Raw genomic sequence first — 25536 nt, 5'->3', positions numbered from 1 at the left:
TTTCCCTACCAATATTTATCTCAATTTCACGAGCATCTCTGCATTCGCCAGGTAGTCATCTAGTAGGTACTTCAAAGTAAGGAGACTTGATTGGCAGAAAGATTCCCAATAATATATTAAAACAAGTCCCTTTTGTAGGAAGAGTTGAAAAGAGCATTCAGAAGCGGGCTGGTCTCCCACCACAAATTTTAATAGATGAGATTGGGCTATCCCCTCCCTTTGATTTTTTTTCTGGAGTATTTTGTGGAAGAACTTAAAAGCTACTGAAAATTCAGCTGCTGACTAGATAGATGGAAGAGATGGGGAGTGAGGGAAGATTTTCTGAACATGGTAGAATCCACCCAAAAACCTGCCAGGACAATATTGGGGCAATAACAAATTGTGAGAGGCAATAAAGTGACAGGCAAAGATGTGGTAACTGCAGCTTTCCTCTCACCTCTGACATTGCAGATCTTCCTTCTCAGATGTAGGCTGACTCTTCTCCACACAGAGGAGGCAGAGGGTGGAGCTCAGCACCTGTATAAATTATATGTGTCCTTCATGTTATTTCAGCAGCAACAACAAGCTGTGAGCGTGTTTGTCAGCTGACAGATCTGTTACCCAAATTGAGTTTTCTGTTGCTGTCGCCATCTTGAGTGTCATGGGGAGCCCACCAGCCAAGGTAAGAGAATTGCAGCTCCGTGCTTTGCTGTGGCCTGGCACGTTGCTGTTCCTCCCTGCTCCAGTTCTCGCGAGCAAACTCCCTCTTCTTTCCATCTGCTGAGATGCAGAGACAAACTGCCGCTGGTGCGATGTGGCAGGGTCATCTTGAACTTTGCAAATTTACCATTTTCCCCTTTTATCTCACAGTAACTAATATGTAAGTGAGCTTCAGCGAACACACGGTGAAAATGTGGCCCTTTTCTTTTATCGTGAGGTGTACATGCTGGAGTGAACACCGGGAAGGAAGAGAGGGCTGGCCTTGAGGAGTTTACCTCACTGTAAAATGAAAGTGCTTTAGCCCTACTGCATACTTTTCTCAGGATAGCACATGTTCGTTGCTTGCCCCAGCTGAAAAAAAACAACAGCTTTTTCTAGCAACAAAGCACGATTTATATTACTTTAGCTGCAAGGGAGACTTCTAATGAGCTATTTGGCTGATTTAGCTATCTTTAATGTAATGTTTACAGCGTCTGCGATTCTAGTGGAAGTATTTCATGTCTGGACTTGAGTTTTCTAATAGTAAGTTCCATTCAGACATTTTAACTGATAGGTTTTAGTATAAATCAACAGAATTATTAGCCGAGAGTCACTTTCTCATGTATATCTTTAAAAAGTAATGGACGCAGTGTCTGAAATGCAAGATGTGAATTATTTACAAACTAACCATTCTTTATATATCAAACCCTCTGTCAAATTTTGCAGCAAATAGAAGAAATATGGGCATTCATGGGTTTTACATATAGTGAGAAACAATGTTACATGCTATGGCTTATAGAGAATCATTAATTATTAAGAATAAAGAATACTTACTATACTTGTGCCATGGTAATATTTGCAAGTGAAGTTAAAGATTCAGGAAAATATCAGTAGGTTGAACAGATAGCTCAAGTGATAGATTAAAAATATTCAAACATTGGATGCTCAGGACAAAGAATATAAATTGTAAATGTAATGTACTTTCTGGATAAAATTTGTATCTAATCTATCTACCTGTTAAATCCAGAGCTATCTATTTTAGATATAAATATTATCTATCAATTTTAAATATCAATATTGTGTCTAATAAGATAATTCTGGATCTGATAGATGAGTAGATAGCTTAGGTATAATTTTATCTAAAAAGTCTCAATTACAGCAAAAGTTCTTGCATTTCATCCTAATGCGGCAACTGCTGTTCCACAAGTATAGACTTGGTTAATAGACAATACAGCCAAAAAGGTTAGAGTACAAGCATAGCTTCAGGTCAGAAAGCTTCTGTTCCTAAGGAAGGAGATTCATTCAATACTGCAGGTAGCTCTGCCATTCTGCCAGACAAATGCATTTTTCAGTATGTGTAAATTGGTAAATAGGTACAGAAATCGGAACAGAGTGGTTTTGTGTTTTTTTTTTTCTTTTATATTAAAAAAAGCAAGTTGTTTAGAAAAGTGTGGATACTTTGAACCATCTAGGAAGACCTACTAGAATTCTCCCAGTTAATTTTTTGCTGTTTAAAAAAGTTACCAAATTGGCATAAAAATGAGGGACAATATTAATTTACAACTTGCTGGGAATGCTTTTGATACTCGTAACAGGGTCTTTTCTTCTACTCAGACAAGAATAATCACTCTTTAGCAGTTTTATTTTTTGAACTACGGGATAATTTTAATGTGGTAAAATACTCAGAAATTCTGTCAATACAAAGCCCCGAGGGACCCACTCATACATGTAAAGAGGTGACTGATAGAATATGAACAGGGGATGCATCCCAAATCCTCAATGACTTTTGAAACAGTCCATCAGTGATAACATGAAATTACAGTAGATGTTCGTAAGCCAAATTAGATTTACCCACTAACTGTTCAATTCCCAATGATAAGATTTTGGATAACTGTGATTCCCAAGGAAAATGAGGCTTTCATGGTCATGCTCTCTTCTTCTATCCAATCTCCTGTTTTTGCATATTTCTTCAGTCAGTTGCTTTTCCCACCAGAACTTTGCATTCCTCTAATTTTAATGAAAATAGGCAGCTGGCTGGAAGGGCAATTTGCTAGCAGTATTCTCTACTGATGGAGGGGCTAATAAACTCAGCCCATATTAGATGTTAAAGAATCTATATGGAAGAGAGTGCTTTGGAACCAGGCTGGTCATGAAGCTTTTTTATAGTTTCTAAGTTTATAGCTTTAATCTTAATTTGATAAAGTACCAAGTTGTAGTTGAACCAAATCCTCAGTATCTAAGATAAAATAAATGGTAAGAATATGCCAAATGATTAAATTTGGTGTGAGATCTTGTACATAAGATATTGTACTGCTTCTAGTACACCACTGGAGAAAGAAAAAGTTATCCGTGAAAGGATGTAATTATTCATGTCTGAAAGATATTGATAAAGCTGAGTGATAAATCCTACAGCTATTTACAGAATGTCAAAAGACAGAGAGTGAACTCCTCATGTAAAACTTCATACAACTTGGTGTTATTCCATGGTGATACCTCCACTCAGAGAACTGCTTAGCTTTGGTGGGGGGGGAAGCAAAACGCTGAGATTCCTATCAGCCTTCCAACATATACAAAACTTAAAAAAAAAAAAAAAAAAAAGAAAAGAAAAGAAAAAAGAGGTGGTGATGGGACGAGGTTCCCAGATTGCCAGGCTCTGCAGAAACTACCCCCTAGAAGAATAACTTTCTAGCAAAGGTAGCCATGAGATCTTGTTCTAGGAGCAGCATGGAGGGGCAATAAGGAGTGAAATCAAAGATATGAGCTGTTGGTAGGTTTTTCTTCTTTCACTGCCATCCAAAGACTGTCTCGGTAGGCTCCTCGTTATTAATGAGCTTTGAGTAGATTTCATACTCTCAGAGTTGTCTTTTTGGGATGAAACCTTGAAGTGACTAACCGCTTGTAAACAGGAGAATTATGTGTCCTCCTGAAGCTGACTGGCATATGACTATTCTCTGGAAGCCAGACAGTAGTCCAGCAAATATATGTTATTACAATCAATGAGAAGTTGGCAACAGATGTGAATTTTCAGTTTGTTAGGGTTTGACACAGCTGTGGCAATTCTGCCGTGCTAGTTTCATCTCCTGTTTATTGACTTTTCTGTATTTTAGACCTGAAATGGCTCCCCCAAAACTTGCTTTGAGAGTACAGAAATGTAGTTTAGTGCTAAATGCTATCATGTGAAAAGAAGTTTGGTTTTGTTGTTGTTTTTTTTTTTTTCTCCATTTTTTAGCCTACTCTTAGGGACTCTGGACATGCTACTATTTATTGGTCTGGAGTGTTATTGTCTAGGATGCAAACATACACAGGTAGCTGAATCCTGCACTCTGTCATTGGCTTCAATGTGGCACCGCTAATTTTCCAGCAAAAATAGAATAATGTGCTTCTGGGAAAGCTACCTTTGACTCTGGATATTTACAGAGGGGTTTTGTTACTCTCTGGGTGCCTATGCAGGAAACTATTGTTCTCCCAAGGAAGTGAACTAAAAAGAACAAGACCAATACAGTTGCAAGACTGCCAGGAGCTGTCTGGATATGGTGTTTGTGCTTATCAATTTGCATTAATAATGAAATTACATGTTGCTCTTCATGTTATGAAAATAGCAAATGGTATCTCTAACCACAATTATTTTTTCTAGAAGGGTGTTCTGGAGTGCCAGCACTTCTGGGCAAGGATGTTATTTTAGACCACCCAAATCAGACGCCAATAGGCTGAAAATTAGCTCCACTTTTTTCTGATGAAAAAAAGAATTAGCCCAATTCTGGAAGGTTATCACAGGCTGGAGTAACTGCAGTCTTGGGAGCAGGATGGCTTCTGGCTTCCTCTGGGGATTTGCACAGCCCATAGGGTTTATTATGGCCACATTTACCCATCTGAATCTGTTTATCTTTTACCCTGCAACAACACAAGGACTAAGCTGCACCAAATCAGAAGTAGTGAACAGTCATCTTTGATGATGTTTCCGTTGGCAGGCAGATGTTGACATGTTTAAGGGAAGTGATTGATGTTGAAAGGGGAAGGGAGAAGGAGTGAGGCTCTCTGGCTCTAGTGGGAGAGGATGAAATCATGACACCTATCACAACTGAGAGTACCCTGATGATGAACTGGAGACACACCATTTTTGTAAGCAGTTACGAAATTTTCATCACAAAAGGTTCAAAGCAAATTGTATACCAACATCTGTTTCTCCAGTGAAGGCAGACTCTTAGAATGGCTTGGGCTTCTGTTGAGCAAGGGGGAAGCTGATTACAAAATAACACAGAATTAACATATTAATTAAAAAGTCAGCCCTGTAATTGGCTACATAATCCAATATTTCATGTTAATGAAACCCACTAGGAATGCTGACTGAGTGTTCCACTTGATACTTCTATGTTAAATAACTATTTGCACAGGAAAATTAAAGTCAAATTCTTGCAGTGGGCAACTGGAATAATATGGAAGTGTCCCAACTGGAATTTGTAATGTCCATAATGCGTTAAACTCTGAAGGTTTTAAATATGTCAGTTTCAAATTGGAGGAAGACAAAATAGAAATTATTCTTGTCACAGAAGAACAAATGTGTCTTGTATTGTTATACAAAAAGTGATTCAATCAACAATTAAGAGGCCAAGAGACAGAGTAATCTGTGATTTTGTAGGTTTAAAAACAGGGTTTCTCTGCTCAGGGCGACTCTTGAGTATTAATCTGAATTTAAAAAGGATGTAACTTTAAAAGTGACATCATAAAATTTAATATTAAGCCTTTATTTGAACGTGCTAATTCACAGTTCAAATGGTATCCATTTGATGTAACGTAATTTACCTCTAAACAAAACTGAATGAAACTGAATGAAGGCTATTCTCATCTCTCGTAAACATGGCCAGTAGTCCCCACCCTATTTTAAAAGAATTTCAGATTACCTGTAGTCAGTGACTCCTTCCCCAGCTCCTTGTATCTCCAAAGTTAATCATTTCAGTGTCAGGAAAATTAATCATGGTGCTATCTTTCAAAATAAATTGTCAAATTATTTTGTTACAGTGTAATGGGATACTCTCATGTAGACAAATAGATACGATGTTTCAGTCAGCGTGTAGTTTAAGCTGCCATTCAAACTAATGGAACACTTTCAGCGTGGTGTGGCCCTATTTTAATTTATTAGTGGTAGCAGAACTGTATGTTATTATTGCTTATTATTGCTGACAAGCCATGCTAATATGCAAAAAAATAGATAAAACACTCAAAAGAAAATGAAAAAAGAAATTTAAATGCTCCAATTTGAAAAAAGAAGGAAATATTTTCCTGCTTTCAGTATTAAAATTGTCACGTGTCTGTATATGTGCCTTTATTCAGGCTTATCGGAATGTCATTTAAAAATGACAAATACTTTCTGACCAGCTTAGGTTGGGAAGCTTAATTCTTTGTTAGAGTTAGGAACAAGTAAATTGAAACAGGCGTTACGATGATAGCTTGCCTATGATAGAAATAAATCTCATGTCTGGAAGGGAATTGGTTCCATTCCCATTAGGTATTTTCAAGATACCTAATGATGTGGGATTCTGTGATATTATGACTCCAAAGCAGGGCACTTTTTTCTTCATCTGAAGGGTCTCTGCTGGGTCTATGGTCCATTCACTCAAAGTCAGTAGTGCATTCCTCTAGATGCCTCTTGGTGAGCTTGGCCTACTTACGAGCATCATGAAAATTTAGTCCTAATTGGGATACAAAGTCAGAACCTTGTAAAGCACTGTGGTAACCGCCATGTCCTGGCACAGTGTCAGTGCTGTGCCAGGACCCAGGCAAGCAGCTGCAAGTTCCTAGTATTGCTTTCCAAAGGCCCGGTATTAACCCACCTGTGGCACAGGACCCTCGGCAGATTGGCAGTACAGCCATCACCATGGCCATGCATACTTCAGGTTGTATGAAAACAGGCACCTCTAGGGTGACTACAAAAGCTTTCCATACCATTGTCTGAGTCCGTATTTTCTTTCTCTGTCTTCACTTACTCAAGCTACTTAGCAAATAGCCCAGCGTGCAATCGTGCTATCATCTTAGTGTGGTCTACTTCCACTGGAGGGTGGTCCTTTCACTTCAAACAGAGAAACAGCAAGGACAGGCTGTCCCCTATGCTGTTCAAAATACATACGATTTTTGTTTTCTGTGCTGATAAAACTAATTGCATTTGTTTTCTCTGCAGATGAAGTTTTGCCCCATCCACATGCTTTCTGTAAGAATCATACAAGCCAAGAACATCAAGTCAAGAGACCTGTGTGAGTTGTGGTTTGACTGTGTTTTTAGTCACCTCCAGAGTTTACACAATGAGCAATGTTCCTAAGTTCTGAAGGTATACAAGCAACGTACATAAAGCAGAGCAATAGAAGTACTAATGCCAGGGCTATAATTAGATCAAACACCTGAAGTATCATTAGATTGGAGGACATATCTAGTGGCATTTCAGGGAACTGGTAAAAACCAAGACTCCCAGATGAATTTTTTGGGCCAATAAGGGAAGGTAGACCTTGTGAGGGCATTGCGAATCTGTAAATCTGCTTGGAGTTGTTTGTTTTTGATGGTCATAATGGGTATAAATCATATCATGGACTTTGCCACGCAGGCCACATATTTAGGAACCTTTTACTGAAATGTATCAATACATGATAATCAAAGGTAAATTAGAGAATTTCAAAAATACAGTATCATTCGGGTTATTTGCTGTCCTCAGATGACCAGTCCTGTTAAATTATATTGCTAGTTTCTGGTTAAGGAGGACCTCTGCAGATCCAGCCCATAGCACATGCTGAACATGCAGGCAAAACAGACTTTTCTGTGTACTTTTGTATTCAACTTTCTTTAACTCATTATCTCACCCTCACAGCCTCCTATGGCTCCTTCTCAAGGTGTACTATGGACCAGCCATTCGGCTGCCATTTTTGCAGAGGTTTCCCATGGGTTCCTCAGTCAGGACAGAGACCTTGAGCTGCCTTTTCTCATCCTCTTGAAACCTCTGGCCTGTGTATTCCTCTAGTGAAAAATGACATGTTCAGCCAAAAAAGCGTCACTTTGTAGTGAATTACTTGAGTTACTGTTCGTGTCTCACCATGCAGGGCCAAGCACAACCTTGGCCAAGCCTGGATGCGAGGGAGACCAGAGGGAGCGAATCCCATGCTAGTCGAGTAACTGCCTGCCGAAGGGCTTCCTGTACTCCCGTGGCAAATATCACATAGCAGCACCCAGAGGTGGACACTAGAAAGGTGGTAGTGTGACGAGGCCTGTATTTCTGAGTTTCAATGATCTCTTCTATCTACTCTGTTGAAGGGACAGTTCCACTTTCCTGCCAAAACCTTGCGGGGCAATGTTATTCACTGCTTGATACCAGTCTGAAGTATTTAGGCATCTCGGGCTGCAGTAGAAATCTTCAGTCAAGTCCAGACTCCAGCTCTGAAAGACATCACCTTGGAGATTTCCTTTCACACCGTTGTCAAGCTTCACAAAGTAAATGTGCTTTCCCACCCTGGCTCTTCCCAAAGGACGCCTGCTTGAGGCACTGCCTGCACTAACCATAAGGAGTAGATGTAGGCTGGAAGTGAGATGAAGATTTTCGACTTGCTCATGCCCCAGTGTTCTGGGTCCCACACCGGCCTTTAGCTGCAACAGATCTTCTCTAGTACCTCACCCTTCTAGACAGCCATCATGTCCCCTCTGCATGTTTGTGTTGCTAGACTGAGCAAGCCAGTCTCCTCTGATCTTCTCTGTAATATGTGTTCTGCTTTCCTGTAATCATCCTAACAGCCCTTTTTGGAACTAGCTCTAGTTTCAGTTAAACTTTTTTAAACATAGGTGGCTGGAATTGTAGGGAATATGCCTGATGAATGGTCAGTGGGGTCTTTTATACCTTTCTCTTCACATGGGAAACATGGCTTTTAGTGTACTTTGTGTGTGCATGTGTAACATTTGCAATCTGTAGTTACCCAGGTATTAGTATACCAAGATGGTTTTCCTTGGTTGCTTCTAACCAACGGTCTCTTTACTTATTAAAAAAAAAAGTAGTATTTATTAGTCCCCAGAATCATGGTCTTGCCCTACTTTTCATCTATAATATTGGCATTGGGTTTTAAATTTTTTTCTGCTGCAGTGACTGCATCAGACTGCTATGTGCGCTTGTGGCTGCCATCTGCTGCAAATGGAAAGCTTCAGACCAAAACCATCAAGAATTCTGACAACCCTGTCTGGAATGAGACTTTCTACTTTAGGATCCAGAGAGAAGTTGAGGTAGTAAAAAAACAGAAATTTCACCATTTTGAATAGCTGGGAATCCTCAGTTGACACCCTGTTGATCAACTGTGCTAAATAACTTAAGAAAATGGTTGTGTAACAGAATTTGCAACTGCCAGGTTAGCCCAAAATAGCAGACATATGGAGTAGTGTTCCCCTCAGCTAGTTATAGACATCGGTGATATAAATGCCTACATCTGAACTAGTCCAGACTCCCTTTGTTGTCACCTGAGAGAAATAAGTACTGCTGTAGCATGCTTCATCTGGGCTATTTTGGATGGTTAATTTAGAAAGAGCTTTCCCTCCACTGGTTGTAAGGGAAGGGTGGAGGAGTTGCTGTGGAGCAGACAGCAAATTTAATCCTACCCTAAGCTGTGTAGTTAAGAGAACTTTGGGGATGAAGAAACTGAGTAAGAGTGTTCTTTGGGTGGGTTGTCAGTATGGTGCAGAGCCCTGACTTCTCTTCTGTCTCAGGACAGTGGGAGCTCTCTGTTATAGGTGATATGTTATATCATGTCTTCTATCCCATGATAAGTTTCCCAAGGTTGGGTTTAATGACGGTGTTCCACATTAGCAAACTCCTGAAGAAAAGCACAGGTTTCTTTATTCTTACCACTGTGCTAGTCAATCAGCTGCAAAAGTCTATAACCATTTTTTTTGTTTCTGTGTAATAATAGCTCAGTAAGAGTTCTTATTTATTTTCTTCTACTACCAGAACATTTTAGAACTGGCAGTGTGTGATGAAGATCCACTCACCAAAGATGACATGCAGTTCACAGTTCTTTTTAATGTTGCTAGAATCAGACCCGGAGAGACACTCCGTGAGACGTTTGCTTTGGAATCAGAGGTAAGGACTGAAAACACACGGAGAGATCAGCAAGACCTCATTGTCCACATAGGCTTCCATGTGAAGTGAGGTTTGGGTCTGCATAAAGAGAAATCCATATATATTGGTATCATTACCAATATTTCATCAAAACAGATATCATTGTGCTGGATTTTTGTGACTTCATTAATCTCTTTTCACAGATTCAGAAAATGAAGCCGCTTCTCTCTCATGCTCACCATCTCTATGGGGGCAAAATATGTTAATAGCTAGCATCTGTAAATAGTAATTTTTATCTTTTATAATCCAAATAAATAATTTCCTTAGCTTTTGGCTTTATTCCACTTTTGCCATGCTGAGAGGAAATTTCCTCTTAAATGGCAACTTTTATTAAAAACATGAAGACAATCCACTCACCACTTGAATTAAATGATTCTTTCAGGCTTCTCCTATCGGTGTTCATGCTGGGTTTCCTTCTATCTGATTCAGGTTTCTCTAGCCCATAGTAAAAGGATGCATGTTCTGCTAACATTTTGGTATTCTGTTAAGAAGCCCATGGAAGAGAGTTGTCCAGAGAACAAAGCTGGGGTAGGTCTGTGACAACTTCTGGGCTTGTCTGAGCTGTGGCTGAGGTACTGCTACATGCTTATTGCAGTAAGGAGACAGTCCATACCCAGAAGAACAACTACTTCCCTAAATGCTGAAAGCTGTTAACATAGATCTTCCTAGTGACTCTGCAGGCTGGTGCCATGCGCTTCTCAGCCAGTGGGTGAGTCACTGAGAAATATAATGGTTCAATAACCATCTCAGTCCAGAGTACTCTTGCCTACTTCATCTCTTCTGGATTGAGTGTGAATGTGATTTAAACGGTTTGTACATGGAAATGACACTGGCGTTAGTCATATTTGTTGCTGGGTTTCAATGTCTTTCCCCTCCATGCACACCATCTTTGCAGAAAGCCATTGTATTTCTGTTTCAGTCAAGCTTTCCCTCTCTGATTGTAACTTTGGAAATATGTATAATTCTGCAAATCCCACAATGGGAGAATATTAATCTTCCTAAGGCTGTCGTTTCCATTGCAATCTCAGCTTTGGAAAGAGGTTATACACAGCTTTTTTGGTAACATTAGCGGAAGAGATGTCAGCCATGGAAGTGCTTTTTAGATGTGTCTATACTGCCAAATTCTTGCAGCCTCCAATAATCCATATTTATTTTACCCTTTTCTTTTTAGAGAGAGAGGTGCACTAAGAAATGGGAAAGTTTGGAAGTGGAATTCTGGATGGAAAGAATGTGAGTAAAATTCCAAAGCTCAAAGGTATATATCTGCCAGGGAGCAATAATATCTCAGAGAAAGAGGAATGTCTTCCAGCTCTTTCTCCTAGCAGTGAGTCAAAATTACTGTTTCAAGCTTTTTTTTTACCTTAACTTCCCCAGCTACTTCTGCCTTTCAGTGTATTCCACACAAATTGTACCTTCTGTTCAACATGTATATCCTGATTGTGGAAATGTAGTAACATTGGCACGATGTGATAACTTGTACACAAGATGCATGTAAAACTTAACAGAGGTGTTCTTCAAGTTGTTAATATTAATTGAACAATGCCTAGAATATTGCGGTGTTTCTAAAAGACCAGAAAACTTGTATTATTATCACGATATATACATAGACCATAGACTTATGCAGACAGTATTAGAAAAGTCACCCATTAGGCGACAGCTTAGTTAAACTGAAAAAAACATACAATCAACAAATAATAAAATTAAGACCGTCTCCCTCGAAGTGGTAATCAACATTGTCTGGAGGGGAACAAATCCCATAAGATAAAATTTATCTCTCTTTTAAATGCTATCACAAGTTTGGTTGAAAAAAACCCCTAAACTACACATTCTGGCATATTTGAGCTTAGCATTACCAAAAAAAGGAATATAGTCCAGTCAAAACTGACTAACTGCATGATTAGAAGAAGGAACTGTAAATAAAGCTTCTTATTCTTAAACATGGAAAAGCTGCAGAAGAAAATCACTGGTGTTCTTGGTTAATTCCTTCCACAGTGAAACTCAAGAAAATCTATTTAATTTGTCTATGATAGATACCTTAAGAGATGGTATAAGCATCTCCTGCAAATGCGGAAGCGATCACAGCCAGATATATAAAAAGGACAGAATGAGGTGCGGTGCTTGGAAACTGGACTGAGTAGATTCAAACTAGAAATAAGAGGAACATCCTTCACCATTCAAGTTATAAGGCACATGGGGGATTCTCCATCCTTGGAAGTCAAACCTAGCTATTTACATTTAAATACATCCTACAGCTGAAATAATAGAAGTTTTAAGGCTGGAAGTGGTGCTTCATAAAATACGCTAGACTTTGTAGAAAGTCAAAGATTACATACTACATAACTTTAATGGTCCTTTCAGATATGTGAAAGCACTTATGAATGTGTGTAACATAGTGATGTTGGAGTATTGGCCTTAATGAGAGATGCTGTTAGTAGACTCTATAGGTTACTCTCAGTAATAACTAACTACATCCATTCAGTGGCAGACCTAGGTCTTACATGGTAAAATGTCTGGGACAAAGGCTTTCTATTATTTACCTCTGTGTTTTCCAGTCATACATATAGCACAGTGGGAGCTAATTCTTATTTGCTGTTCATTTGTGATTAGTTGTAAATTATAATCTGGAATAGTCAGAAATGTCTCTCCTAATAAGTATTTGCAGAATACATTAATAGTAATCTTTGCTTTCCCCAAGTCATATGGTCATTTGTTAATAGCAGGACATGATTCCACATAGACCGGTGTGTCTTTGTTCTGCTGTATTTTAGCATATATTTTTAAGCATTAGTATTTTTATGGGCTCTCCTGCCTTTCTTCTTGTTTGGCTACTACGTTTTGGTTCATGTGCTTAGCAGGTGATCATGTGTTATGCCTTTTAGAAAACAAGTTGTTATACTAACATAACTATATTCAATTTTAAGCAGGAAAGGTCATAAAACTACTATTTTTTAAAAATACCAGATACTTGCACAGCTTTTGTTTGTTTGTTTTTTGATTCTGTCTTTTCAGTCCTGGCCCTCCAGAGCACCTCATTACCAATGATGTCCTAGTGGTAAGGTTCACATATGAATTTAGCTTGGAGTGACTTTTCCTCATTTTGATTCTTTCCTCTTCCCCGCAAGCATCGTTACAGAGAGAACAGAAGCTACCATGATAGATAAGAGCATGGTGTGCATTATAAAGTGAAAGATGTGGGACGATTCCCATACATTATGGCTTAACTGTTGCCCTCTCCATGCAAAAATACATGCTGTGTTTCTTGAAGTCCTCAGGTATTACAGAGCCCAGCTGTGGTTTGTTAATGTTGCAGAACCCCATATTTGTTGGTGTTCAAAGTGAAAACTGCTTGTGTTCCATGTAATACAGTATGGCACTTGGCAGGAAAAACAAATGTTATAAAAGGCATGAGAGTGTAGAAGACAATAGTAAGTATTCAGTGTGCTTATGACTGGAAGGTTATCTAATGTAGCAGCTTTTTGGGAAATAAGGTTTTTAATAAAGAGTTATTTTAGTCATTGAAACATAAAGTCCTCTTTTGGTATTAGTCAGCATGTGGTACATTACCTATCTCCTTGGGCTGGCCCAGCAGCTAAGGAGTACAAAGTACTTCATGCCAACCTCTCCCAGCCTGCATGTGATTTCCAGATGCTAGCCTTTAATACCCCTGAGGCAAAGTAACACGTATTCTGTTCTTTCCCCCTCATTTTCTGTGTGAGGCATAAAAGCTGTAATGATTGGCATGCGTTGTTCCTGAAATGGCTTGGAAAACTGTCCTGGCATGAGTTTTTAAAGGTGAACTGGAATGACTCAGGTGGAGGGTAGGGTGGAATAAATCCATGATCTCCCTACATTAGGACCATCAAGAAGATGCCTTGTAGACTAATCACTGCCACAATATACAGAAACTCATCATCAGGTGTTTTCCCCCACCCTTCCTAAATAATTATCAGATATATGTGTAGCTGTTTGGGCAAGTGTGTTGTACAGAGTTTCCTGATTTTGGGATAACTTGAGTGAGTATAACAACCTCTGGCAATGCACCACTGTATAGACAAGCTAGTTCTGAAGCAGTGTAACTGGGCTACTGTCCTGGGATAATAAGCTCTGAATTTACTCTTGTGCAGCTGGATTGCTTCCAGCACTGAGACCAGTTTGGTTGGCTCTATATTATAGCTAGTGGTTGTCTGCATGATGTTTCATTATTTGCTGCAGATATGGCATTTGCTATCTTCACACTTTCCCACTCCTGTCTTTTACAGTCCCGTGAGGTTTGCTGCTTGGAAGTGCAAGTGGACATTAATGAAAGCAGGAAATACTTGAAAGGTACGCCAATTTCTCTGTGAAGCGAGGACATGACCAAACCAACCCTATCATAGTCATTCAGACCCAGATGGAGGCACTTTAGGATACAGAGACGACTAGGAATGTTCTAAAGACAATAAAATGTAATGCAGTGAAAGTCCCTGAACTGCCTCCAGTTGTAACGCTGATCTGTGTCTTTTCCTTGAAGCTCTCAAGTTTGGACACAGTAAACTTTGCTGGTGGAAGTATGAGAGAGTGCTGAATCTGGGCGCACTCCGAGCTATGGGGTAAAGGCAGGAGTACCAGTTCCTGTGCTGTAGGAGACTTGCCAGTATGGCAGCTGCGGAGGAGTTACTACAGAGAATGACTCCAGCAGAAAGTTTGCCAACTTTGTTAGCTATTTTGCCTGAACAGCGGTATTATTCTCTAAACAAATCTGTTTTCACTAGAGGGTAAAAATCTCGTGCTTACGGTGCCTGCATCTCATGAAAGAACACAGAAAACTACAGAGGACACAGATACTTTCTATTTCCATTGCGTGAAGGCTTGGGAACCAGTTCTAAAAGTCAGGCTGCAGGTAATGGGCACTGTACAATACCACTGTTCATACTGCTTGTTTATTGCCAGTGTCACCAAAACAGTAAAGAACGGAATTGTTTATATTCTGTGAATAAAAACCATGTTTTTTGTTCTCTGTAGAAAGTTTCTGATAAGGAAGATGACAACAGCAATTTAAGTGACACCTTAACTGTACCACTGAAATTTCTCCCTGTTGGACATAAAGTGAAAGTAACCCTTCCTGTAAGACATGTAAGTGCTTCACCATTTATGTGATCTTTCAGAGGGAAGTGTAGAGTAACCCTCAGTATTTAACACCATAACATTTAAAAAAAAAATCAATTAGTAAGCTGAGAATTTTGTGCAAATACATGTTTTCTGTGAAAAAGGTTAGTTTTTTCAGAGAAATAGCAATTTTCTGTCAATAAAATCAATAAATTGGAATTCATCCTCGCCAGTTTTAGATGCATTTAAGACCAGCCTCTGCTGTCCTTACACTGTTAAAGGAGAATATTCAATACCCCTAGCAAGGCTTTGGGATGCCCCACTGCTCTTTATCAAGCCTGGCTGGCTAGCTCAGTCTATATACCTGAATTTTAGATGGCTAAAGTTAGATGAGTTGAATCTTACCCTCAGAGAACAGTTCTGTCACGTTTTTCTAAGCGTACAGTCAGGATGTAACTGGTGGAGAGATACAACTCTAAGTTGCTTTAAAAGCAGTAGTAATGCTGCTGTGTGGCCGGATGAATCTGCTAACAATAGCCAGACATCCTTTCCCAGACCTTGCAGCAAATGAGAGGCAAAAATAGGAGGAGAAGAATTTCTCAGCAGCCTTTCCCGTAAAGAGAAGGGAGAATGAATGCCTGTTTTGCCACTAGTGATTCCCCACCCCTCTGTTTGGACTCTCTTTTACCTCCAGTAGGTTTTTGGAAGGATGTGGTGACTTGCATTTCCTCTTCTATCACTGTCTTTATCTGGCTGCTGTTCTTCATCCTCAAGAATAGGAGGGTGACAATGTGATAATGCTGCTGGGTTAGGATGGTTCATGGAGGTATACTCACAGTGAGGAAGAAATCCTGTTTCACAGCCCGTTCATCTAGCCACTTTGACTCCTCCTGCCTCTTCTGCTTCTCTGTAGAATATGTTTGGTGTTTAGTTGCTTTCCTTCTCCTTCTCACTACAGTTTTCCAAAAAATGGTATGCAGGGTGGTAGTGGTGGGGCATTCCAGGAGACACTGAAAATCTGGATTTCAAAACTTCTCTTTTTCCCAGTCATTCACGTTCCTGCTCTCATTTCTTTGTTTACAGAATGTGCCACTGCAGTTGTACCTCCAACTAAATGATTGGTAAGCGGACTGTTTTTTTCTCTAAAGGTTTTATTGCTCTTTGAACTGTGGATTCTAGAACAGAGTGTCCTTTATTTAGACACAAGGAATGCACAAGACTAGGGGCAAAATATAACAATAGTTAAGTCACCATTAAAGAGTCACCACAACAGATCAAAGTTAAATGTCCTTGGGGCCAAAGAGTCAGGCCAAGATGTAAAAAAAAAATTACGAGAATTTCAAACAGTGAGGAACTTAGTCACCAAGTGTCCTTTGCGTCAAAGAACCAAAGACTGAGATTGGAGGCTTCTTCAAAAGGGACACAGAAGTGGGAAGAAGGCAGAGGGAAAAGGGAATTTGAAATAAGCAAAACATCCAGAGTCCATACATTACTCAAACCACACAGGTATTCTTAAGAAAACAGATTGGTGGCTCTGGTGATATCAATAGAAAGAAGCACAAGCTAGGGAAGATGAAATGTTACACTGTAAAATAATGAGACAGACAACAAATAAAAGAAAATTATTTGAATATCTTTTTCATTGTACTGTTTCTGTGTAAGTCTGTGGTACAAATCCCCATGAAAGACCTTGTTAGGTTCAAGTCACCCTTTGCTCAGAAATTATATGAAGCAGAAATAGAAAGGATTCAGCTTACAAAGCTACTGAAAGACATAAAGAAGCCTTTCTTTTTCATATTTGCTATCCTTAGCTGGCAGTAAAACTTACACTGAAACATCAGAAAATAAAGAGACATAGAAGCAAGGCAGTTGATTTCTTTGAAACTGGAAGCTGCATTTCTGTCTCTAAACCTGAACAGTGAATAATGATTTTTTATGATTTTCAGCAGTTGCTGAAAATAGATCCATATACATTTTAAACACCAATCCTGTGCTTCTGGATTTATTTATGTTTCAGCACAGAAAAATTAGATGTGCGTTTAGGGTACGATCTGTGCCGAGAAGAGCAAGAATTCTTGCAAAAAAGGAAGAGAGTGGTTGCCAGTGCCCTGAAAAGGGTTCTTCATCTGGAAAGAGATCTACATGGACACGAGGTCTGTGAGTTGGAATCCAAGCATGGGGTGTGGGCATATTGAATTAGGATTGGCACAATTCCCCACAAAATTGCTAGTAGTTTTTGCATGTTGATGACAAACCCATTGATTTGAATGGCAGCAGAACAGAAGTTCTCAGTGTGACATACCCCAAACCCATTTAAAATTTCAGCTCAGCTATTCATGCCTCCATTCTTTTCAACGGGTCAAATTCCCAAGGACATAATATACCACTCTTCAAAGCCAGAGTTTCCAGCAGTGTGGTGCAGCGGGTCAGCAAGATATGAGGCACTGCTGGTACATTGTGTTAAACACAGCCTAGCCAGACAACCCAAACCCAGTAGGAAAACAGGAGTATTTGAAATTCACCTCACATAGATATTTATGAAATCATTGTAATGTTCCTTCTTTAGGCTTACCTTTTTTTTTTATTTTCACAAAACTTTTCACAAAAAGTCAAAATTCTTTAGGGTGGAGAAAGAACATTTTATAACAAGCTCCAGCTGAAGTGTGTTTTGTTGCCAAGATCCAGGGTGAATTTTTAAGTGAACATTTATTTTCTTGATGGAATTTTATTTGCTGAATGGATGCTGTCCAAAGAATCATTTTGTTTGCTTAATATATTTTTTCTGAACTCTGCTCAGGACTTCTTTGAATCCATTCTTAATTACATTTATTGCAATTGTTGTTATTTATAATAAAATCATATCATTATCTGTTATTAATCATTGCAATTCCAGTTATAAAGAACAAGGGGAGGAAGGAAAGTTAAAATCACTGCATATTCAAACTCATCCAAGCTTTGGGGTTAAAAGAACCCACTGAGTGTCTGGAGGTTAATTTAAAGAAGGTACTGCTAAAGACTGGCTGAATGTTGATTTAATTTCATTGTCCTCTAATGAAGTCTTCTGAGGAAATTATAAGAGCTTTAATTAGACTTTTCCAAGTAGGCAAGTGAGTAACTTTTTGAAGATAATACTTATGTTTTGAACAGGTCCCAGTAATAGCTGTTATGGCAACAGGCGGAGGCCTCAGAGCAATGTCAGCTATGTTTGGCCACCTCTTAGCTCTTCAGAAGCTAAATCTGTTGGACTGTGTTACTTATCTTACCGGGGCTTCTGGCTCAACATGGTGCGTATAGAAAATGAGATTTGTATTTGGAATGACTGTGACTCTACATTTCCACACAGTGAGAGAGGTGCATCTCTTTTGAAGTCCTACATTATTAATAAGTGAACGTAACTCCCTGGTAAAGCTATTACTGTTGGTTCTCGATCATAACTTCAGTTTAGGCTTGCTGATTCTCTTCTTTGATGAAAGGGGTTGGGTAAATAGAGTAATTTTCCAAAATCCAAATAAATGGATTATTTTCTCACACTTCTGTTCTTTAGGACCCTAGCGGACCTGTATGAGCATGCCGACTGGTCACAGAAGACTCTGGAGGAACCACTTAAGGCAGTAAAAGAACAAGTGACAAAATGCAAGCTCAACCTTATGTCTATAGAGCATCTGAAGTATTATCACAAGGAACTCACTGAAAGGGCAAAAGCAGGACATGTGTCATCTTTTACAACTCTGTGGTCACTTGTTCAGGAAATGTTCTTACATGAACAGGTATGTACATTGTCCTGCCACACATTTGGGAAACATCCACTCATTTTCTTTAGAGCTTTACTCTTTGAGGGCGTGACGTAATGTGTGGAACAAATCCAAAGTGACTGAGGCATCCCAGTGTGATTTGTAAACAATGGCAGAGGATCTTGTAGCCAGGATTTTCCAGGGTAGCTAGTGGTTTGAAGGTACTTCTGTATGAGGGTGCCCAACAGCTAGCAACTTCAGTAGGCAAACTTTCAGAAAGAACTGAGCAATCCCTGCTGAAAAGTCAGGTCTTTTAAAGTCTGTTTCTAGTTGGAGAAACTTAAGAGCTAGAGCTAGAGTAATCTGTCCTCATGTGAACATTAGTCTCAGCCTTAGTAAAGATCTGTGGGATGCAGGCAATCAAGGCACTTAGATATTAATGAAGAGGTTACTAGGTATCAAAAAGGCAACCAGGAAGGAAAGTGCAGGAACATGAAGGAAGAGGTCTCTTATAAAAATGTGACGCACAGATTCCTCTGGGTTGTAAAACATCTGTTATCTATCCATACTCAAGTAGATTGTGTCAGTGTTTTCGCCTTGTGCTCTTCCAGAGGTTTACTGTGATTTTTTTATCTCTTTGATTAGCCAAGAAAGTACAAACTCACAGACCAGTGCAAGGCATTGGAGCATGGACAAAATCCATTGCCTTTCTATGCAGTCCTCAATGTGAAAGAGGAAAAGTTCAGTACTTTCAAATTTAGAGGTAAGTATTCCTAGAGTTTCTTCTGACTCTGAGTAGGGACTAAAGAGAATTTGGAGGGAGGGTGCGTGTGTGGAGGATAAAAGGGGAATACGTCTGTTGCTTGCCCTGACTCAGTATTCACCTTTTAATAAAATGTTTGTCTTTTTTGCGAACTGCTGGGTGTTGATTAAAAAGAGCAGATCTGCTGGATAACATCCTCAGGCATGAACAGGGCATTTCTGAAGATCTGGGCTGAAGTTCTAGTTTTGCCACAGACATTGTGAGTGAGTGTGGGCAAATCATGTGATCTTTTTCTGCCTCAGTTCCATACCTGTGAAATGGCTTTGATGGTTCCTTAGTTTGTAGAGGTGCTGTGAAATGTAGTTGTCACTTCCCTAAATACTACACTGATGAGGGTATGAAAATGGAGTGGACTATGATTGCTATGATGGGTGTGATATGACAGCCTTTAAATGGACACAGGCTACATTCAACAAAAGGTATTAAAATGAGCAGATATTGGAAAGAAAAAAACAGTACTTACATTTGGTTAGGTTTATAGCTACTGTTCTACTGCAATGCCTGTACAGGACAGCTTGAGTCAGGAAACTGCATGGCCATGCCCACACTGTGATACTTTCCAGTTTGGAGCTGATGTGTCTTCAGGCTGCTTTGTTATATCATGTAGACTGACAAGTTCGGGTTAGAAGAGGTTTCATGCCAGTCATTCCTTGCAGGTTGGATCACACTTGAATGTTGTATATTTGATGCTCTTGATTTAGAGAGGCAAGTGGGATCCCAGAATCTTTATATAGAAATATATATCTAAGCTTTTGAAGCTAACGTTAGACTCTCTGAGGTGAACAAGATAGTTCTTTTTGTATGTAAATCACCTCTCAGTTTGTATGGAACTAGACAGTGTAGTTTGCAATACAAAGCTACTGATGTATGATGATGACACATACTACATGATGACACATGTACAGAGCCGCTGAGACAAGCAAGATCCATGGAGCTTGTGGATAGCTTTATCCACAGGGGAAGGTTTTGTTTTCTTATTTTTATTACAGTAAATGTGTCATGTGTCAATTCTTTTGTAGAGTGGGCGGAGTTCTCTCCTTATGAGGTGGCCATACCAAAATACGGAGCCTCCATTCGTTCAGAATATTTTGACAGTGAGTTCTTCATGGGAAGGCGAGTGAAGAAGCTGCCAGAATCTCGGATCTGCTATCTGGAAGGTGACCTAGCAGTGCAATATAGTTAATCACGACATGGTAGAAAGCATGGTACTAGCTAGCCACAGGTCTGTGTACAACACTCCTTGCCAGCAGGTCTGCTCTAGGTCTTGGTTCAATGGGCTTTTACCCCTTTTGTACATTTCTGCTCTTTGTAAACCTTCTTTCCTCCTGTCCTGCCTTTTAACCTGGGCAGATTTGGGAAAGTTGCAGCATGGTTCCCCTTGCCATTTTCTGAACTAAACAAGAAGGTGGAGAAGGCAAGTTGAGGAAATAATAAGCCTTTCTTCCCTGACCAGTCATCAATTCTTCAACTTCATTAACTATGTTTCTAGACAATGCATTGCTGGGGTAGAACTGGAAGGAGCTGAAAATAAAATATAACTAATATAGAACAACCCACAAAGGTGACAACCATCTGAGCTTTGTGGGTTGAGAATGGGGTCACTAATCTTCCCTGCCCATAAGGATGAAGGAAGCCCTTTTAACCTCCAACAACTGCTTTGACTGGCTGTTCTACCTTGAAAGGTGAAGAAAAGGGGAAAAGCAGCTAGTCAGTGGAATCCTTCTGCCCCAGGCAGATTTTAAATCCTTGTCAGAATTTTAGCTTTTGATACCAAAAACAAGGGTCCAGTGGAGACAAAAATCATATTTCTTTCACTGTGAAGTCTGCTGGAATTTGTTCCTCATGTGAGTACCTGGCATGGGGCTTAACGACAAAGGATAGTTCTTTCTTTTCCAAAAGCAGACTCACATATGGAGCCAATTCTATTTTGATCCTGGACCAGTTGAACTCCACAGAAACAAAACATGCCTGAAAGGAAAAAATGGGTCTTAGATAAATGTAAAGAATAAATCAGTTTAAGGAAGGGCCTTATGCTTATATGGCTTCACCATGCTTTCAAAGCCTGCTTTCTTTCACAAGTACACAGTAAACACTCTAAAACATCGTTTGGGTGACTGATACCTCTTATTTTGTTACTCTGTACTATGCAGTGAATGGTCTGTGTGTAGTTATCTCTTGAGAAAAAGCACTGAAGTGCTGACACCATTATGTTTGAACTCTGTGAGACCTACTGCTGTGTCATGACAGGGTCGGTTCACATGGGCCAATAATATGTAGCATGGATATTTGTAATAGTCAGTGGTTAACATGTGGTGGTGCAGTATTTTTCCCATGTGGTTTGACTTGCAGGTCTTTGGACAAACATCTTTACGAGGAATTTGCTGGATGGCTTGTACTGGTCCTCAAATTCAAATGAATTCTGGGAACGATGGGCCAAAGATATGGTAGATATAGGTAAGAGTTTCAAAATCAGTATTTTTTTTTGACCAGAGAGTGCTTCCTATTCAGGAGAGGATTAAGGAAGATACACTATTGCCACTGTTTGTGAATAATCTCTCACATGTTCTCCCTAAATTGCTGCATGTTGTGTTGCCTTACTGTGGATCTTCCAGCATGATTTTCACCTGTATCAGAATGATCACTATGTGGTGTTTTAATTTTATTTTATTCTATTTTATTTTATTTTATTTTATTTTATTTTTATTTTATTTTATTTTATTTTTAACTCAGAGGCACACTTCATGCTAGTTACAAACGTGTTTCATTTAAAATTTGCTCATGGTGTGTTAAATGACTCCTCCCATGACTGCAAATGAGAAGGGTGGCTTTTACTTGTAGGCAAAAATACAAAGTCAGTGTGTCATTTGAAAGAGTAAAAGACAAAAGCTGTGCTTGCTTTAAACAAAACCAAATATCTCTTTGTTTAAATGGGATTGGTCATGTGCATATGTTTTCAAGCAGACTGCAAGAAACAGGGAGGGGAGGGACCCACAGGAAGACAGCAAGGGCAGCTAGCCAGTAAAGGTGCCCGGCAGAACAGATTGCTGATGTTTTTTCTCACAGTTCCTTCTCTATTTCAGAAAAACATTCCCCTGAGGATGATGTCACTGTCATTGAGCCTCCGTCTTGTTTGTCAGGGAAGTTGTATGAAATGTTTCAGGACATTATGACCAAGCGTCCACTACTGGGAAAGTCTCATAACTTCCTGAGAGGCTTAGAATTTCATAAGGATTATATCCATCAGAAAAAATTTATTGAATGGAAAGGTAACTGCAACAAAGAGTTAGCTGCAGTGTGCAGGTAACATCTCAGATTTTTTTTTTTTTTAGACTTTGGAAATCTCACATTTAGACATCTTTTCTCAGGGTTTGCAAATCTGCTGAGATGGAACTATGTTCATGGTGTCTGTTTCTTTAGGGTAACAGGTTAAAGTGAACTAGTCCATGCGCCACTCTTTCACCTCCTGAAAATATCTGTAATTTGTGTCAAAGCATGATCTTCTACAGGAAGTTTGTCACTCTGCATAGGTACAGTAGTCAAAAGATTCAGAAAGGGTAGAATCTTTTAAGGTCAAGAAACAAAGGTAACACCAGAAGTGTAAAATAGCAGATTATTATGTGTGTCAGATGAAGGAAAGGACTGGCTGCACGCATGTGGTTCCCCATACGTGTGGTATTTCTGCCTGATGATTTATCCATCGAGAGACCTCTCTTTAACCCTTCAGGAATAGAAATACCAGCATCCTCATTTATTCCATGAGCAGGTAGCAGTGTGGGAGGACCCTACATTATTAAGGTTAATCTCACTTCAGCAACAAAACATGTGTTCTCTGCCTCCTCTGTTCTCTTTGGCAACTTGTGTTTTCTCTCCCCTGTTTCATGCAAGTTACAACACTTTTTGTCCCTGGCTGCCATTGCTACATGGTTTGCTGAGACAATGGCAAGAGATGGTGGAGTTTTTTGTGGATTAAAGCAGAGCCCACAGTGTGCTAAGTGCTTTCAAAATGTTCAGTAAGCAAAAAGTCCGTGTCCTAAAAAAGTCTGCTCTAAGAAAACAAGTGAGAGAAGGAGAAAACAAGTAGCATAAGAAAGGTGGGCGAGAGAAGGAGCAAGCGAGTATCTTAAGAAGGTGGATGAAGGATAAAATTGTCAGTCAGTAAATGTTAAAAAATCATTTTCTGTACATTTGCTGACTAGCAATTTTGTAAAGGCAAATGGGTAGAAGCAGATTTCAAGGAGGATTTAGAGGAAGCGAGCATAGGGACACTAAAGACTAGCTCAGGGTAGATATTCTACAAATAAAATAAAATAACTGGAAAGCATGAAGTCTGGAGTGGGAAAAGGGAAACTGGAAGTCTGGAGTGGGGAAAAACTAGCAGATTTTTTATCCTCTTTTGGCTGCCTGCATGAGACCAAGCTAAAACCAGGTAGGGATCCATCTGTGGGAGCAAGAGGAGATGCCAGCTCTGTGAGCAGAAATGGTAGGCTCGTGGTGGGTGAAGTCTCCAGAATATAGCTGTGTTTTAAAGACTTCCCTGCAGCTCAGATTATCTGACACATTAAAACAAGACTTTACATGCCATGTGAAAAGCCTAATTTTCATGGTGAGAAATTTGAGAACTCATAGCCTGGAATTAGTGTAGTGCATTTACAGTAGGGTTCATGTTTTCAAGGGAATTCCTGAGGCAGGACTTCTTTAAAGTCCCTTTTTGGGTGTGGGATGGAAGGAGAGACTCTCCCAAGGAAATGCCTACTCCTAATTCACATATCCAGCCATGAATAAATGCTGCACAGTTCCACCTCCATGATAAGAAAATGGGGGTAATGGAATTTCAACGAAAAATATTCACCAGGCCAAATAAAACTAAAAAGTACGCTCTGTTTCTTCTGTGAGGGACTGCAAGCAAATGTCTCTCATTACAGCAGAATCTGTGAATTCCCAGCAGCCATGAATGCTAAAATAAGCAAATAATTTTGTAAAGACCTGACAGTGAGAGAATGGAAAAAATATGAGTTATTACTTCAAGCTGCTGTCAAACATTCCAGGCTATGGAACAAGCTAGAGTTATTCTGCAAGGTTTAAATCAACACTACAGAATGAGGCCAAGGAGGCAGAGAGATCGAAAGAAGTGAAATGCTGGAACTTACCTGCAGTATTTCTGTGATCAACAGTTTCTTAAAATACCTAAGCACAAATTATTTAAGGCTCAAGGGGTCTGCTCTGGGCTTTGGTACCTCATTTTGTGAACTTGAGGAACACTTTTAAACCACTATTTTGATATTTAAAGCCATAGCAAAATGTTTCTTATTCCATGGGACTAGAAATGGTACCAAGGGAACAATAGTGGACTTGCTGTCTTCAGGGCAGCCTGGTGGGTTTGCCAGCAGAGAAATAAGAGTCTAGCTATCAGAAACTGGCTTTAGATCTCAGCTTGCCAGTTGGTATAATCCCCTTTTGGCTCCTTTTGGCGTTAATGTGAGGTTTAATTAATTCAAGCAATATTTTAAGCTGTTGGTAGGGGATGCTGTGTGCATGAGGTGCTAATTTTTTGCAGCATAGCTATGATAATTTATATAAGAGATCACTGAAAGCAGGTTGAAGTCAGATTTTTCACCCTGGGAGAGGGGCCTAATCCTGAGAATGCAAAAGCAAAAAAAAAAGAGCAATGCAAAAGCGCAGTGATGTTAGATTTGTTGCTACACTGTGAAATTGTTTCTGTTGTTTGCATTTTTCCCAGTTTAGGGGAAAAAAATCGGCTAAAGTCTGTATTCTGTGAAAAATCACTCCCCAGAGCAGCTGTGAGGCCAGTGGAATCTGTGTCTCACCTGTCCTCTGCCTGGCTGCCTCACGGCCTGCCTTTGTGAGTGTGTCTGGGGGAGTGTGGTAACAGGACAGATGTGCTCAGACGTGCAGTTTGGAGGGCGTGCTCCTGAGGCCACGTTTGTGGGCTCGCATTATGGAGGGAGGTGAGCCTGGTCTTAAGGGCAACCAAGGGGCTGCCCTTATCATGTAGCACAGACAGAATTACCGACTCCTCCTTTCCTACCAATGCATCGCTAACTATATTCAAAATGTTTTTCAGACAC

The 25536-nt window shown here is 39.7% G+C and overlaps 1 protein-coding gene across 1 annotated transcript in view; it reads left to right on the top strand.

Annotated features, from left to right (window-relative positions):
* The window catches only part of LOC103912850 (cytosolic phospholipase A2 beta-like), a gene marked incomplete at its 5' end in the record, with an annotated part of 88765 nt that overhangs the window by 53218 nt on the left and 10011 nt on the right, over positions 1 to 25536 (top strand). The window contains 16 exons of the mRNA XM_009319256.1: positions 6851 to 6923; positions 8786 to 8922; positions 9641 to 9772; positions 10983 to 11041; positions 12821 to 12863; positions 14071 to 14134; positions 14563 to 14690; positions 14813 to 14923; positions 15980 to 16017; positions 16914 to 17049; positions 18044 to 18180; positions 18441 to 18663; positions 19273 to 19390; positions 20470 to 20607; positions 21800 to 21904; positions 22531 to 22716. Of these exons, the coding sequence (XP_009317531.1) occupies positions 6851 to 6923; positions 8786 to 8922; positions 9641 to 9772; positions 10983 to 11041; positions 12821 to 12863; positions 14071 to 14134; positions 14563 to 14690; positions 14813 to 14923; positions 15980 to 16017; positions 16914 to 17049; positions 18044 to 18180; positions 18441 to 18663; positions 19273 to 19390; positions 20470 to 20607; positions 21800 to 21904; positions 22531 to 22716 (1828 nt within the window). The remainder of the gene's footprint in view (positions 1 to 6850; positions 6924 to 8785; positions 8923 to 9640; positions 9773 to 10982; positions 11042 to 12820; positions 12864 to 14070; positions 14135 to 14562; positions 14691 to 14812; positions 14924 to 15979; positions 16018 to 16913; positions 17050 to 18043; positions 18181 to 18440; positions 18664 to 19272; positions 19391 to 20469; positions 20608 to 21799; positions 21905 to 22530; positions 22717 to 25536) is intronic.

Source organism: Pygoscelis adeliae, unplaced genomic scaffold, assembly GCF_000699105.1.
Source record: "Pygoscelis adeliae isolate BGI_AS28 unplaced genomic scaffold, ASM69910v1 Scaffold22, whole genome shotgun sequence".
Taxonomy (NCBI): domain Eukaryota; kingdom Metazoa; phylum Chordata; class Aves; order Sphenisciformes; family Spheniscidae; genus Pygoscelis; species Pygoscelis adeliae.
The sequence above is the reverse complement of the archived record's forward strand: the minus strand, read 5'-3'. Positions and strand labels throughout refer to the sequence as shown.